Genomic DNA, 16,792 nt, shown 5'->3' on the forward strand with positions numbered 1-16,792 from the left:
ATTGATTTCTTAAAACATTATTTCTTCATACTTTACCAGTGACATGACAGGATTTAACAATAAACAACAAAAGGGAGGCAATCCACACACACACACTGTATACCGCTTTCAAGCTTACACATACCCTGAATTTGAGTACTGAACCTAATATACCTCTAAAATGACCTCCCACAGACTAACTTCTTAACTCTAAATTGGGAAATCTACATTTGTGCTTTTAGACATACTTAATTCCTGAAAAAGTCCTGTGTATGTGAGCTAAGGCTCAGCATCAGGATAATGTGTTCAGCAGCATTGATTCTATGACATTAACTGTCAATAAGGGATTTTGAAAGCTATAAGAAAAAATAAGATTAAATAAAATAAAAAATGAACACTTAACATCTCACTGAGTTAAAGGTCACTCAATCTCAGGAGTAAGAACCAGTAACATCTTATCATCTCCAGCATCAAAATACATTTCATGCAGTGTTTGCATTTCACTGTCCGTAAGCATCACCTTCAATACCAGCGAACATTCACAGATGCACTGTCATTGAGAGAAGCTTTCAATAGGCAAAATTCGTGAGTGGGATTTACTATGCATAAATATCCATTTCCAAGCCAGTTACCCCTTTGCATATTTTTCTGAGGGGGCATCCATAAATATAATAAAAAACAGAAGCTCATACTTACATCCTATTCCTTGTTACTTTCCAAGCTGAGAGTTTCATCTTGCATTAGTCACCATATGATCTCTATCATAATGGTGGGGGTCAATGAATAGATTAGCTTTATGGGAATTTACAGTTCTTCCATGCATCTAAAATTTGGTAAGTCTGGTAACCACTGACCTACTTTTTAAAATCTCCCCCTCTCAACTTAAATCTACACAAATATAATCTTAAATTTTAATCTCAGCTCTAAAGCAAAGGTTTTCCTAAGATTAAGTTAAATAACTGCCCCCAGAAATACACTACAGTGTATGTTATTCTGCTGCCCCCTTGAATTGTTTAAATCTGACCTTGATGTTTATGTTGAAATCTAAAAATAAAACTAGCTCTTATTCATATTAAAGTGAGATGACTGCAGAGTAGTCAGTAACTGAGAAATCTACATACAATATGCCAAGGACTACTCTAATATGGCACTGGTCTTCTGTTTTTTGTTTCTATCTAAGTATAAATTAAACCTAGACAAAAAAGCATTTAAAATCATATTCTACTGTAAGGTTGATTTTTTTTCTTTGTATGTTTGCTTTGGATTCTGTAAAAAGTCTAGATTGGTATCAAGTGAAAAAACAAGAATACTACCTTGTGTGTGTCTCTGAATTTGCTGATCTCTCGCGATATCAGGTCTCTCTTGTCTTCTTCCATTTCTATAGCATTTATATCCTCCTAAAAAACAGGGGGGACAGGTAGGAATGCATAAAGATCAATCTATATTGATACAAATAGAAATTAAAGGCTAGATATTCTGTACAGGCTTTACAAAACACAGGAGTAAATAAAAAAGACTTTATATAGTAACAAATCTAAGTTAAATAGTAAAGAACACAAGAATCACACATCTGGCAAGTAGCAGTAAACATTTTTTTTTAATTTATTCATTTTAGTTGGAGGCTAATTACTTTACAGATGTAAACGAACCTTAGTGATGAGTGGATAAGGGATCAGTGGGGCCACGGGAAATCGGCGGAAGATCTGCGGAAAAATCCATAAAGATTAAAACAAACAGTTCATATGACTCTGAATAACAGTTTTCTGTATGTTTACACTATAAGCAATGTCAGATTTCTGTAACACTTTCTTGATTTTAAATTACTTGATAACAAAAGAGATTTCACTCAATCTATCACCTACCACTTCTACTCCTTCCAAGACCCCCAACCAGGGGAATAAGGAGGATCTAACACTAGCAATGTGAGACCTTTTTCATCCTTTCCAAGAGAGGGAACAATCAAAACAACAAAGTTTACCCAATACTTCTTGCCAGAGAGCAGAATTTTTGACTCTCTCACCTCAAACCATTTCAGATGAAGGTGTCTAGGTACTTTCTCCTTTGCCATTGAAGGGGAAAGAGGAAGAACAAACTCTACAGGTCTCTATTACCCTATACCTGATAGACTCTTACCAATTACCATTTCCAATGACTGGCACTTCATTAGACAGCTTTTTATGGCCACAGAAGCAAGAAGCAGCCAAATAATAAAAATGTATCTGATGTATCAGAAAGAAAGCTGAAGATGGCTTAATAAGGCAATGAAATCCAGAACAGTATGAACTGTGAAAATGCCTTGATATTAATTCACAATGTTTACAGTACTACTTTTCCAGGGCATATACAATCCATTCATATAATATACCTCCAATATGTTTACAGAACTCTCCCCATAATTTCTGTTAAGTATATCCAAATGAAAGTAACTAAGAAAATCAAACATTTTCTTTCAACCTGCACTCCCTACTGTTCCATTAGCTTAGACTGACAAAAGTGGGTGATAATAAAATACTGGAGAGGAGTTTTCATCTTGTGTTGCTCTTTCATAGTACTCCATTTATAAGGCCAACAGCATTACTGTTGATGGAGTGAAATGAAACGTGGCTTATAAGGAAAAGTGGCTAAGAAATTTGAAAATGGGTCAAAATCCTCAGTGAACAAGATCTGGTATCCCGCCTGGAGCAGAGAAAAATAATTAGGGAGTAAGGCAAAACAAGGCCAGTTCTTCTGTGGCAAAGGGGGAAAAAAAAACTTTACTCCTTAATTTTAATTTCTATCCATCACTCAAGTTTGTCCTTTTCCCCCCTTACTTAATGAATCCACAAATAAACACAAGCTTCCATGTCACTGCATTTCAAAAACGTAAAAACAGGAATGTTTTTGGTTTTAAAAAAAAGGAAGATAAAACATGGTCAAATTAGCCTTAACAGTATATTGTTATAAATGCCAGTCATTCTATTTTCCCCTCATAAGTTGGAATGTAATGAAAGCACAAAATGTAAATTGTAGAAATGATTTTGCTGGCATAAATCAGTAACACATACGTCCTCCTTCTTTTCCTTCTTCTTCTTCCTGGGGTGAGAGTCAGATTCTTGTGAGGGGGCATTGAGCTCACTGGAGTATTCCCGTATTAAAACTTCAATGGCCCCTTTGATCATCTGATCTCTTCTCTTTGTTTCTTCATCTAAGGCTTCTTCGTCATCATTAGTGACAGTTTCTGGCCTGGCATTCTTAAAAAAAAAAAAAAAACAAGGCAGATTCAGGAGATGGGAAAGGGGGACGGGGAATCAAACAAGAAAATCAAAATCATTCAAAACAAGTTAGTACACAAAACAAACAAACATGTTTTCTTCAAACCATCTCTGTAGTCCTAGTAAATGCAGACTTAGCTTTACTCCCAACTTCACAAAACTAAACTATTTGTTTTACATTTTTTCCCTTAGATATACTGTACTCTATCATTTTCTTTTCTTTGGTCCTTTGATATCTAACATTCTGATCCCTAACTAGCAACAGAAAGACTGAATCACACGGTTAGCACACTACACATCTGAAAAGCTTTCACAATTTTTCAGATCCTCTTGCCCAATACTTGCACAAACTAAAGATATTTACTGAGTAACTCATTCTAGTGTTGAAAACTTAATTACGTTGAAAAAGCAAAATACAATTTTATGTACCTATGATAGCGACCATTTTAAATAAACAAAAACAGGGACTTCCCTGGCAGTCCCGTGGTTAAGATTCAATGCTCCCATTGCAGAGGATGCGGGTTCAATTTCTGGTCAGGGAACTAAGAACCCATATGCTTTGGGGTACAGCCAAAACAAAAGTAAATATAATGATATATTTATAGTATACAATATAATAAATATATAAAATATATGTATAAAATAAAATATATAAAAATATAAAAAGTAAAAAATTATATAAAATAATAACCAAAAACATATGTAGATTAAACAAATAAAACTATATACAACAAAAAACGTAAACACTAGGAAGACCAGGAGCTGAAATGATGGCTTCTGTTTTTCCCCTCTGCTTTCTGCAATGTGGGAATACCATTTAAAATACTCATGTAACTAAAAAGGAATCAATTCTAAATATGCGCATCTTTCTCCGCACAACTTGTGAATGTAACATAATGAAAAATAAAACAAAATCAAGTTGTACTACTTCTCACAAATAAGTAACAGACTATGGGGCTGGGGGGAAGAGGCTGGGTCACAAGGCTCGTGGGAATCTTAGTTTCCTAAATCAGACACTAAACCCGGGCCCCCTCAGCAGTGAAAGGGCACTGTTTTAACCACTGGACCACCAGGGAATTCTTTCCCAAGACTTACTATTTTTTTAAACGAAGTCTAAATTGTTACCTGTGTCCATGTGGGAAAAAAAGGACTGGTTTCCAGTATCCTACTGTTCTTATTTCTGTTTTATTTTAAAGCTCCTAGTTAAGTAATTAATCCAAGTTCAAATGACAAAATTTAGAGAATGACCTCAAACTCCAGACAATTTCATTACCCTCTTCTCTTCTTAAAACTTGAAAAGGAGGAGAAGTATGACAAAGAAGCAACAAAAAAGTATGACAAAGAAAATAAACATAAAGATTTATGTATACAAAAAACTTTTGTAACTTAAAACTACATACATACTTAATAAACATACATTGTGCAAATTTTCAGATACAAACAAGAACTCTGCTTTTCTGGACAAATGCTGGCTCTTGGTCACAATGCTCTAAACTCTCTTCAAGATGAGTGTCATGCCTTGTGGCTCCTTCACGTAACTGAGCCGTGATTTCCTAACAACCAGTATTCTGAAAGCTATCCCCAATGGATACTTCTTCAGCATGCATTTATTTCTTAATTTGCTCAAATTCTTGAGTTTACTATATGCAAGACACTATGTTAGATGGTTAAAAATTCAAAATTAAATAAAGAAATAACTTTCCCTAAGTATTTAACAATGTAAGAGAAGGAAGAAGGATAACAGACACAGATATAGATTATGATACAGATAATGTTCATGTAAGTCCTTAAATGCGGTAACTAACCACTCTTGAGTTCCTTACTTTCTCAAACCTGCTTCTTCATCTAATTTTCTTATAGCCAGCTATCTACTTGGCATCTTGGATAAAGATACAATGCTTTAACCAAGGAGAGTAATTCAATTGTTTATATTATTTACCAAATTATTTTCATAATAAAGAAAATTGTAAACTAAATTGTAAACTAAAATTTGGTGATACGGTCCTCTCTTATTCTAAATCAATGATATATAACAATAAGGTCTTTATGCAGCTTTCATTAAAATCCCTTCAGCAATACTCTGCTTCTTCACAAGTTTTAAAATGAAAAGAATTAAACCACCAGTAACCTGTCACTGAAACCTGAGGTCCTGAAGACACATACAATTATTTTTATCAACCCTCAGCTGTTGAGATCTAAATTCTTTATTATAAAAATAAACCTCATGAGAGAAAGTCCAGTCTGTCTTTAGCATTTTACCTACATTCTCAATTTCTTTCCATGAACCCTCTACATCTCCATGCTCTTTTAAACATAAGGACAGAGGTGGAGTTACAAATCCAAAGCCTTATTCATCTAAAAATATTCATAGCCCCTAAATTCCCTACCACCACTCATCCTAAGCTAAGACTTAAATATTAATATAGCTAAACATAATAAAGCATTTGGAATGAACTAGTTCACACTACATTACAAATGACTACCACCCCTTGATCTATAGAGAAAATGTACATTTTTTAGAAGGAAAGCTTATGAGCCCCATCTCTTAAGCAATTGTTAACATAAGAAAAACAAAAATGACAATATATGTCTTGGGAGGAAAAGTTATTTTCAGTTTCAACTTAAACTCTACTTCTGGGTCCTGAACCACAGACAACTTCCTGACTTCATTTTTATTTCCACTTCAGAAACAGAAGGCATACTGAGCAACAAAAAGTGAAGGGTTCAGCAGTGCAGTAATGTACAAAAGGATCAAAGAAATAGACTGAACATCTGAGATGTTTACATGTCCCAACTATTTGGCTCTTTTCAGAGAAATTAAAAGCTATTATAGTAAAGCTACTAGTTGGAGAATTAGGTAAAAACTCCACTTGGCCCTTTCTTCAGCACTGACCTCTAGAGTCCAAAACAAGAACTTTGGGAACTAAGCAAATGTAGAGCTCTTTCTTTTGAAAAAATGTAGGTTCCACCACACTCACACTAGTTTCCAGACAAAAATGTGAGGTGTTCCTACGTGCAGTTATCGGATCTGTCCTCAATTAAAAAACATAAAGTAGGCAGCTCTTTCCAAAGGTTATTTGTACTTTCAATACTTGGAAGTCAATCTTGAATGTGTGGTAAACAAGCACTATTTCTGATGATTAAGCAGAATCTCTAGTCCTAAACCGCTACTACTGAACAAGAGGTAAAACAGGACAAGGACTAAGATCAGTGTTGCTACCTCAAATGAAATACTTTTACTAGAGGTAAAAAAGTTCTACAGGTTTCGCAAAATCTAAATAAAAGCTTTTAATAGTGCTACTAATCAAGGCACATAATTCCTGTTAAAATTCTGGGTCAGGAAAAACATCTTTCTAGACAAATTCGTGGTTCTTTTTGAATCAGAGGACTATACAACTAATCGTGTTCTTTCTTCTGCCTGGGAATCAGGTAAATGGATGAGGTACCACGCACGTTTCTCAATGTCTCCTTCTCATATCATCTACTTCAAATCACTATTTTCTAAATTTCTCCAACAAATCAATAATAAAAAATAAAGAACAAATACACTTTCACATTTACCCTGAAAAATCCTGACAATATATTTACTTGTTGAAAAAAAAATTTTATCTGATAGAATTATTTGTCTTCATTTTACTAGTATTGTTGAGTAAAATCGATAACTCTGCAAAACTATGCCATGCTTGTCTTACGACTTCAATACCTCTGGAAACCATGCCAAATGCACCCAGAAGTCAGGTCTGCTAATTTTTTAAATTTCATTTTATCTGAAATAACTGCTCCATTTTTATTAGAGGTAGCTTCAACTCCATTCTTGAGGAAAAATATAAACAGATTTCAACTGTGATTCCTCTTATTAACAGTGATTACAAAATGAAGTCACACAATTATACATTTCCTCATTTATATAAACATACAGTGAAATGATTTACTTTATGATCGGAGCACACCCTTTGCAAATGCCACAATTTAAACCACCTCACAAATGACCAAGCAGAGTACAATAATGAGTCCAGGGGAATTACATAAAAAACTCTGAAAGCATTGTATCCATGCTTTATTTTAAATATGAATCACAGCAAGGAAAATCTAAGACCATTGGCTTTTTTAAGGTTTTAGGGGTACGACAGACACTAGTGCTGATATGAAAAAAAATACAGTTTCTCTGGAGTGTAAATTGTATTAATTCCTTATACAGCTAGGTAAAGACAATAAAGATTACCAGGTGAGCAACATAAATGCAACTGTTACAATAAATGTTCACTCCATTCTCATCACGGGCAATAAAGACTCTGACCTAGGTTCTGTGGAGGTACAAGATGAAAAAATAGTCTGTGAACTTATTGCCCTACCTTATAATCAGTGAATGTAGGATATGAGAATGAAAACAGGGGATAAGAAGGTATGAGAGAGCGATACAAACAAAATACACTACCAAGCAGACTGACATAACAGTAAAATCCTGCTTTATATAAAAAGAAAGAATTTAATTCTGCCTCAGAGGAATCAAGGGTAGGACTCACGATAGTTACATGAATCAAGCAACATTTAAACTAAATGTGGATAGAATTTCAACAGGGAGCTCAGATGGGCAACAAGGACATCAAACCACAAAAGAGTTTGTAGGAATATATGACTGACACATGGAAGGGAATTGATGGAGTAAGCCAGAAAGGTAGATGGGAGCAAGGTTAGAATGCCATGATAAGAATATAGGCTTCATACTTTGAGAAACTCAAAACCATTAAGGATGTATGAGCGAGGGGTTGACATAATTACACTTAATGTCTTATACCTTAGAGAAAAATGCCTTGAAGAATATGCAACAAAAATGTCTACGGTGGTTACTAATGATGATAGAATTATGGGTTGTATTTAACGTCGTCTTTAGCTTCCTGGTGGCTCAGACAGTAAAACATCTGCCTGCAATGCGGGAGACCCGGGTTCGATTCCTGGGTCGGGAAGATCCCCTGGAGAAGGAAATGGCAATCCACTCACTCCAGCACTCTTACCGGGAAAATCCCATGGATGGAGGAGGCTGATAGGCTATAGTCCATGGGGTCGCAAAGAGTCGGACATGACTGAGCGACTTCACTTTCACTTTCTTTTACTTAGAGGTTGTTCTGCTTTTATGAATACTTTTACAATGTTTTTGTAAAAGAGGGAGTGACGGAATTAAGAAAGCTACTTCTATTTTGAATAACAGTTAAAAGCCTCAACAGACCAAAAAGGCTGTTTTGTTTTTATAAAATAGAAAGGTAATAATGAATCTACTCTGGATTCATTCAGCTTGATATGTCAAAAGGAACTAGGAAGGGAAGACAAGGAAATATACACTAAGGCTTTAGCTATTTTTCTCTTTGTTGAGAGGGAGTAGTAATATATACATTACAACACAACATACAAAAATTTCCTTTACATTAGCTTCATTTAATAGAGCCACCACCTGATACAAGTAATAAGACTTATTTTATTTTAGAACCTGTGTACTTCTAAAAAAGGGCAACTAATAAAAGTTTTGTAGGTTGAAATATATTTTGTACTTACTTACAAAGCTGTCTTAATGAATTAGCTCTGTTTGGAATAGTCTGTACCAGTGTTTTCTCTGGCAAGTTAACCTTGTCCAGCCTCCCTTACTACCTTCATCCCAACCTGGAACAAGCAAACCAACAGTCACCCACCCACTATGGGTAGATAAAAGACTTAAAATAACTATATATAAAACATACTCTTGATGATCTTGTGAAGCCCTGTATTAGATTCATTCATAATGAGAAGCATTTACACTGAAAAAGCACAGCTGGCCTAGAGAAGACAATATAGAAAACATACCCCATTAGAAGCTTTCTTCTTTGCTTTCCATTCATCTAGCTGTGCCTTTGTCTTTGCGTCAACTTTAACAAGTAGCTTCTTCTCTCCAATCTGTAGGTCATGCAATAACCTGAGTGCACGGAGCGTAGATTCCGGTTCCTTATACTCACAGAATCCAAAGGCTAGCAAAGGATACAAAGAATTTAGTAAGATATTAAAACAATTATGAAAGATGAAAAATATTTATGGAAAACTGAAATCATTAGAGACCAACGCATTGTAACGCAAAGATTATTTCAATCACTCCTTATTTTCCTTCAATTACCTTTGACACAGATTTCTCTTTTAGCACTCTCAAACAACCAAAAGAAAAAAAAAGAAAACAAAAATGGGAAAGCAAGAAAAATTCTCATCAGGCAAAATGCTACTTAATAGAACTCCTGAAAAAATACTCAGCAAAATAGCAAATTTCATCATTAATTCTTTTAAGTACTTCATGGATTCATTCCACGCTCAATTTCCTCACAGCTACAGAGAGGCAAGAAGGCTGCTTGAACCTAAATACAGCACTTTTCAGTTTAGAGATGTTAAACTCCAAAAGACTGATCTTTTATTCTATTAACTAGTCTAATTTTTCTGTCTCTGTTTCATTTTAATAGCTAGTCTCATTATTTTCATGATTTTTAATAAACAGATATTAAAACAAAATTAAACTGAAAAGAGCAAACATTGAAAATAAAATTTAACGAATGAATCCAAATATGTTTACACTTAGTGATACAACTACATGTTGAGTGATTTTAAAACAGAAAATTTGACCATACACTTAAGTGGGATATATCCTAAAGACAAAAAGACCTGTTAACAAGCATATTATTGTTGACAGTATTGGTCTGAAATTACTGTATGTGAAATGTGAGAGGATAACAATAACAAAAAATAATTATTGAATTGTCTATCAGCCCCAGTGTTGAAGCTCAGGATTCTAAATGTGAAAGAAAAGAAACAGACGTACAACAAAAAAGATTAGATAAAAATCTTTTAAGTTTGAATTTGAATTACTGTTCATTGGCAAAGTAAAGACTAAACAATGGTTACAGTGAGTGCACCAATTTCCAGATGGTCTTTTTGAAAACAACTTCCCACTGAAAAAAACCAGAGCTTCTTGAGAAATGGCTGATCCCAAGTCTTGGGCAGAAAAACTACTAGCTGAACTTTGAATATCTTATTCCCAGATAACAAGGAAGCTATCAAAGGCATTTAGGTTTGGGTCAAAAATCACTGAAGATCCAATTTCCAGAGGCAACCTGAGACAACTTAAACTTCACTAGGGACAATGACAATTAATCTATATTAAATATAACAAATTAAATATGCGTCAATCTAGAAGTTCGAAATAGGTCTTAAAAAAGTCACTGCTAGAGGATGCTAAGAACATAAGATCATTCTTTTGAAAAATTAAAAGAACCAAAGCATTTATCCCATTTTTCTTACAGAAATTATATCTCTAAGTAGCCAAATAGTACATGGAAAAGGAAGTTTATCCTTATTGGATGTATTCTACTAACAAATGATGATTTGTTCTTCAATGAAGGAATAACAGAATTCTTCCAAACAGACTGTTACATTTGGTAATCCCCCAGTGAATGAATCAACTAGTCACTGACAATAGCTGCTACCATTACAAAAAAAATTATAACCGAATATGACTCCAAATGGAAGAAACTCCTAATTAGAATTCTTACATATAAAAGTATCAACAAAAATAACACAGACAAACTCAAATTGGATCAAGTCTCAAGCTACAACTACCAAACAGTTGACATTACAATGCAGTGGACAGAGATGCAAGGCACATAACTCTACTAGAGCTGCAATCAGCAAATCCAAACTGAGAAAACACTACTGGGCAAATGACCCAGTTTCTCCAACAAATCTCAAGAGAAAGAAGAAAAACAGAAGAACTAAAAATATTAAGAGTCTCAAAAATATGACAACCAATCGCAATGCAGGGATTTTACATGAATCCTGAGTCAAAAGGACTATTCAAGAAACTGACATTTGAGTCAGCTGGACATCTGATCATGGACTGGATATTGACTGAATGTTGGATATCTGAATACTGAGAATAATTAGAAGAAATGTTTTTTCCTTTGGTCTTATAATTGCATTTTAGGTTATGTTTTTTAAAAAGAACTTATCTTATGTGGGAGGGGGATTCAGGATGAGGAACACATGTACACCCATGGCTGAATCCTGTCAATGTATGGCAAAAAACCACTACAATATTGTAATTAGCCTCCAATTAAAATAAATTAATTTTTAAAAAACTTATCTTTTAGAGACATAAAAATATTTATAGACAAAATGATCTGGTGCTCAGGACTGTACAAAAATAATACAAAAAGAAAATGGACAGGGTACAGGTTAAGCTCAAATGGCATGACCTAATAAATGTTATAACGCTAGACAACAAGTACATAAGAGTTCACACTATTCTGCCAATTTATATATGTATGAATTTTTCCATAATAATAGTTTAAAGAATGTATATCAAACAGGTGTTTCTGCCAACTAGTATGAAAAGAATAGTTTGCTTTTAAGACTAACAGGTCATCTCATCATCTCTTCTACACTTCCTTCCTAAGTCCTGTTTCTTTTTTTTTTTATTGTTCCATCTTGATCATACACTCCTGCTCTGAAACAAAAAGAACTTTTTAAAGTAATAAGAAACCAGTTAGTCTAATTTTTCCTCCCTCTCCTACCTCCTGCTAGCCTTTTTCACTTTCTAATCTCACCTCTCAGCCAACTTCTTCCCAATTGCCTTTGGTCCTTATTCCAGTAGGAGTGAAGACAGAGTGCTAGTAACAGAACTCTTCCACGGTTAACGACAACAAGAGCAAATGCAAACATAACTTATACTCACAGATTAAGATGATCTCAATAAATAAGGACAAAATTACTTACCTTGAAGTTTTCCAGATGCACCTTGCACTCTCTTCCAGCTCAAAACCAAGCCACATTTCTTTAAAAGAAAACAAAAAAGATCCTTACCACTTAAAGTTATAATGCAAATAATACCATAATTGTATTCCTGTTTAGGAAAAAACAGAAGCCAAAAAATTCTTCTCAGCAACTAAATTTTGCAATTCCCACAAGCTTATTATATGAATAAAATACACAAGTCATTTTAAAGGAAAATATAAATTCTTACTGACTCTTATTTCCAGAAAACTATCTTTCAATAAATTAGACATTTTAGTTTTATATATCTTACAAATACATGTAAATAAACCCCAAATGCCAAAATATTGTAATAGTTAGAACTATAATACATTCAAGTAAATACTGTAAGTCCATAAAGACTGTTTTAAAACACATGTATATATTATAAAGGATTTTTAAAGACATAGGGAAATGCTTGATATGGGATGCAAATATATCATGAGACATGAAATTGCAGATACACAGTAAGCTTTTTCTTTTTGGCCACACCCAAGGCAAATGGGCTCTTCAGTTCCTCGACCGGGATCGAACCTGCATTCCCTGCATTAGAAACATGGAGTCTTAACCACTGGACCTTTCAGTCTTAACCACTGGAAATCCCAACAGTAAGATTTTTAACTATGTAAAGAAAAAAATTTTCATAAAATGATCAGAAATACTCTAAAATATTAATGGGGCAGGTTGTCTGAAGGGTGGGATATTTATTACATTTTGTTTACTCACAAAGTTTATTTCTAATTATTAAAGAAAAATTAGAAGGCTTAAACAAAGTTTTGTGGACAGTAATAACTAAAGATTGTCTGTCAAAGCTGAGAAATGCATGGATTTTTCACATCTTCGTTCAGAGAAACTACTAAAATGATAGTCAAAGAACTGGGACTTCCCTGGTAGTCTAATCTAGAAGTTAAGACTTTAAGTTTCCACTATAGCAGGTATGGGTTCAATTCCTGGTCAAGGAACTAAGTGAGATTCCACACACCTCACGGTGCAGCCAAAATACATGTAAAAAACAAAATACCATAAGGTCAAACATAGTGTGAGAGAATAGCACCAGATTTCAAGAAAATTTTGCAAAGACAAAAAGCAAATGGATGGGTAATAGCTCATTCAGGAAAGCAAAGAAAGCTACAACTCCAAGTGTGTACAGAAGCAGATACTGATAAGAAAGAAAAAATTAGGCTAACTGATTCTATCAATACAAAACCTAGTGGATCCAAACCGCAGGAGAAAGGTACTGTGGAGAATTGGGCTGAAGTGTGAAGCTGAATAAAAATAAGTTACTGCCTAACAATACAAATATGAAATAATCAAAGTCTCAGAGGCTTCAAGCAATTACCTTTTCCCCACCACTAGAGAAGAGAGCCTGAACAGCAAAAATCTGAAGAAAGTGAACAAAACAAGCTTGGGATGTGGAGCACCAGATATGAAAATACAAATGAGATTACAAGAGTAAGAAGGGAAGAAACTAAAGGTATAAGAAATGCTTCAAGTCAATCCTGTACCTGCAACCTCATATAGGCAGTCAATCATAAACTTAACTAGGCATAAAACTAAGTTTTCTAGAGAAATCAACCCACCTCAAAGAACACTCCACGGAATTTAAAACCTCTGGCTGCCAGTCAGATTACCCTACAGCGATGCCCAACATTTTACAAAGTAAGCTTATGTACACAAGTCTTTTAATTCCTAACTCTTAAATATGGACAATCAAAGCTCCTCAGACATCCATGTAAAGTCTTACAAGTAAAAAGAGAAAAGGAAGAGATAAATTCAGGAATTCAAAGATATCTTAAAAAACACTCTGCTGCACATATACATCAACAACAGTTTTCAAAAGGGATGTTTCAAATTGAAAACATACACATATATCCACATAAAAACTTGTACATGAATATTCATAGCATTATTATTCACAACAACACAGTGGAAACAACTGGTTGTCCATCAACTGATAAATGGATAACAAAATGTAGTGTATCCATTAAATGGAGTTTTAGTTGGCCATAAAAAGGAACAAAGTTTCACTAATAAGCTACACCATAGGTGAATCTTACAAACATCAGGCTAAGTGAAAGACAAAACAAAAAAGCCGCATATTCTAAAAATCCATTTACATAAAATGCACAGAACAAGCAAATCCAGAGAGACAGGTTTAATAGATGATGAGGGGAGGAGAAAATGTGTAGCAATGTTAATGGGTACAGTGTGTTTATTTTTATATATATACTTCTATATGGGGTGATAAAAATGTTCAGGAATTAGACAGTTGTGATGTTTGCAAAACTCTCTGAATATACTAAAGGCCACTGAACTGTGCATTATAAAAGGGTGAATTTTATGGTGTGTGGATTATATCTCAATAAACATGTTTTTAAAATGTCCTGAGGACTTCCCTGGTGGGTCAGTGGTTAAGAATCTGCCTGCCGATGCGGGTGGACACAGGTTCACTCTCTAATAAGGGAAGTAAGAGCCCACACGCTATAGGGCAGCTAAGTCCACGCGCCACAGTTGTTGAGCCTGCACTAGAGCCCGCAAGTCGCAACTACTGACCCCACGTGCCAAGAGCCTGTGCTCCTCAACAGGAGAAACCACTGCAACCAGGAGCCCGCCCACCACAGCGAAGAGCAGTTCCCTACTCGCCACAACTAGAGAAAGCCAGGCCAAACAATCAAGACTCGGTGCAGCCAAAAATAAATAAGTAATAATAAAATTAAAAATACATCTATAATAGAAATACAATAAATAAAATGTCTTTCCAACGTTCTACCTTGGGGGAAAATTGGCATTATCTTTCAAAGTGAAGATAAGCATGCCCAATGACAGAAATTCCACTTCTAAGAGAATACATGACAGAATTTATTTCATGTTCACTTAGTATGTGCTGCCAAAGCACGCACTTCCATGTTCGCTTATAAAGACATATTACCAGTAATAACATAGCAAAACAATATCAAAAAGTGAAAATGATCCATATGACCATCAGTAAACAATCTGACAATTTATCGCTTATCTCTGTAATGCACTGGTATATAGCAGTGAAAAGTGAACAAACTAGAGCTGTGTATATGCTGGGCGAAAAAAGCAAACTGGAGGAATGCAGAATTTAAACTCATAAATGATAAACTTTTATGAATATAAATATGTAATTAAAGTAAAAAATATGGTCAGGAATGATAAACACCCAGTTTAGGATAATGGATTCCCTCTGGTTATTACCTCTGTGGAAGACAGAAATGAGAATTAGGACCTTCATGTTTTGTTTCTTTGGGATGAAAATCTAAAGCTAGCATCACAAAATACTAAAATCTGACAAAGCTAGGTTTTATGTTTATTTTCTAAATCCCTTTTTTTTCTGAACACTTTTTAATGCAAAGATAACATGATTTATAAAACAGAAATGGCAATAATGTACATTACTTATAAAATGAAAAAGGAAAAAATTTTTAAATAACTTCTCTAAGACATAGTAGAGATTATGGAAGGAGTGGGTATGGATACCATTATTTTTCATTTAAAAAATCAGTATTCTTTCACTTAAAATGTGCATGTAGCATCAGGATGAATTTTAAGACTAAGACAAAAAGAAAATCAATGACCAAGTCAAAAAAACTGACTATATATGCTCAGAATAAAAACTTTAAAGGGAGTCAATCAATCGCCACTAGACGTTAAAATCATTGTTCCAAAGGCTTCTAAAGAAAAGAACTCACACAGTCTCAAAGTATTAACCCAGAGGTTACTCATTAATGACAAAGGGAGAAAAGATATCCTAAAATGGAGAGATCAGATCACCTTAACCAAATAACTTAATACCATCAAAAATGGAACCAAGAGACATGGTGTTTCTTCCTATGCTGCACCTGAGAACAGTCATCACACATGGCCCATTCTTCTAAAAAATACATTCAAATCAGGTGAGACATTCTGCAAAAGACCCAGACACTTCAAAACATCAATATCACGAAAAACAAAAACAAGTTAAAACAAAAAGAGGCAGGGAACTGTTCTATAATAAAGAAGCTATCTAAAGAACCATGACAATTAATGCACTGTATATACATCCCTGATTGGATTATAGACCAAAAACAAAAAACACCTATTATACAAACTGTTGGTAAAAATATGAGCTGTATGTATTTTAATTAACAATACTGAATCAGCCTTAAATTTCCTAAGTGTGAAAAATGTAGGTGAGTATCTTGGTCATAGGAGATATAAGAAGTATTCAGAGGTGAAATGTAATGCCACAACTTATTCCCAAACTATTCAGAAAAAAACTGAGAGGCCTGTGTGTGGAGAGAGAGAAAGAAAACAAATGTGGCAAAATGTGTTGCAAAGGTATTCACTATTTATTCAACTTTTTTGCAGGACTGAAACTTTTCAAAATATAAAAGAGACAATAATTCAGTCTTCTCTGATTTTTAAGCCTGAAATTAACAAAAAAATTTTTTAATGAAAAATAAACAGTTTAACTTACAGCAAGGAGCTGTCTTATAAGCATGTCTGAGGCTTTCTCAGAAATGTTGCCAACAAAAACTGTAGTGGTGGGGCCACAGTTTTCATCATTCTCTTTAGCCTTCAAGCCTGGATGATCCTTTCTTGCTCCCAAATGCTTTCCAACCATGGACACGGTGGGTACTAAGACCTAAAGTGAAGAAAGACAATAAAATTTGAACTTGCAATTAAATTTGCGGTCATGCTTAATATAACACTAGGGTAAAACATCAATTTAGGTTTTTTTTTTT

General features: G+C 34.3%; 1 protein-coding gene across 2 annotated transcripts in view; it reads right to left on the reverse strand.

Moving 5' to 3' along the window:
- The window catches only part of RBM25 (RNA binding motif protein 25), a 47,707-nt gene that overhangs the window by 18,658 nt on the left and 12,257 nt on the right, over positions 1–16,792 (reverse strand). For both annotated transcript variants that reach the window (XM_025295250.3, XM_006055200.4), the window contains 6 exons: positions 16,525–16,692; positions 12,009–12,066; positions 9,063–9,223; positions 3,024–3,209; positions 1,629–1,682; positions 1,293–1,376 (listed from right to left, as the gene is read on the reverse strand). In XM_025295250.3, the coding sequence (XP_025151035.1) occupies positions 1,293–1,376; positions 1,629–1,682; positions 3,024–3,209; positions 9,063–9,223; positions 12,009–12,066; positions 16,525–16,692 (711 nt within the window). The remainder of the gene's footprint in view (positions 1–1,292; positions 1,377–1,628; positions 1,683–3,023; positions 3,210–9,062; positions 9,224–12,008; positions 12,067–16,524; positions 16,693–16,792) is intronic.

This window comes from Bubalus bubalis, chromosome 11 (genome assembly GCF_019923935.1).
Source record: "Bubalus bubalis isolate 160015118507 breed Murrah chromosome 11, NDDB_SH_1, whole genome shotgun sequence".
Lineage (NCBI taxonomy): Eukaryota > Metazoa > Chordata > Mammalia > Artiodactyla > Bovidae > Bubalus > Bubalus bubalis.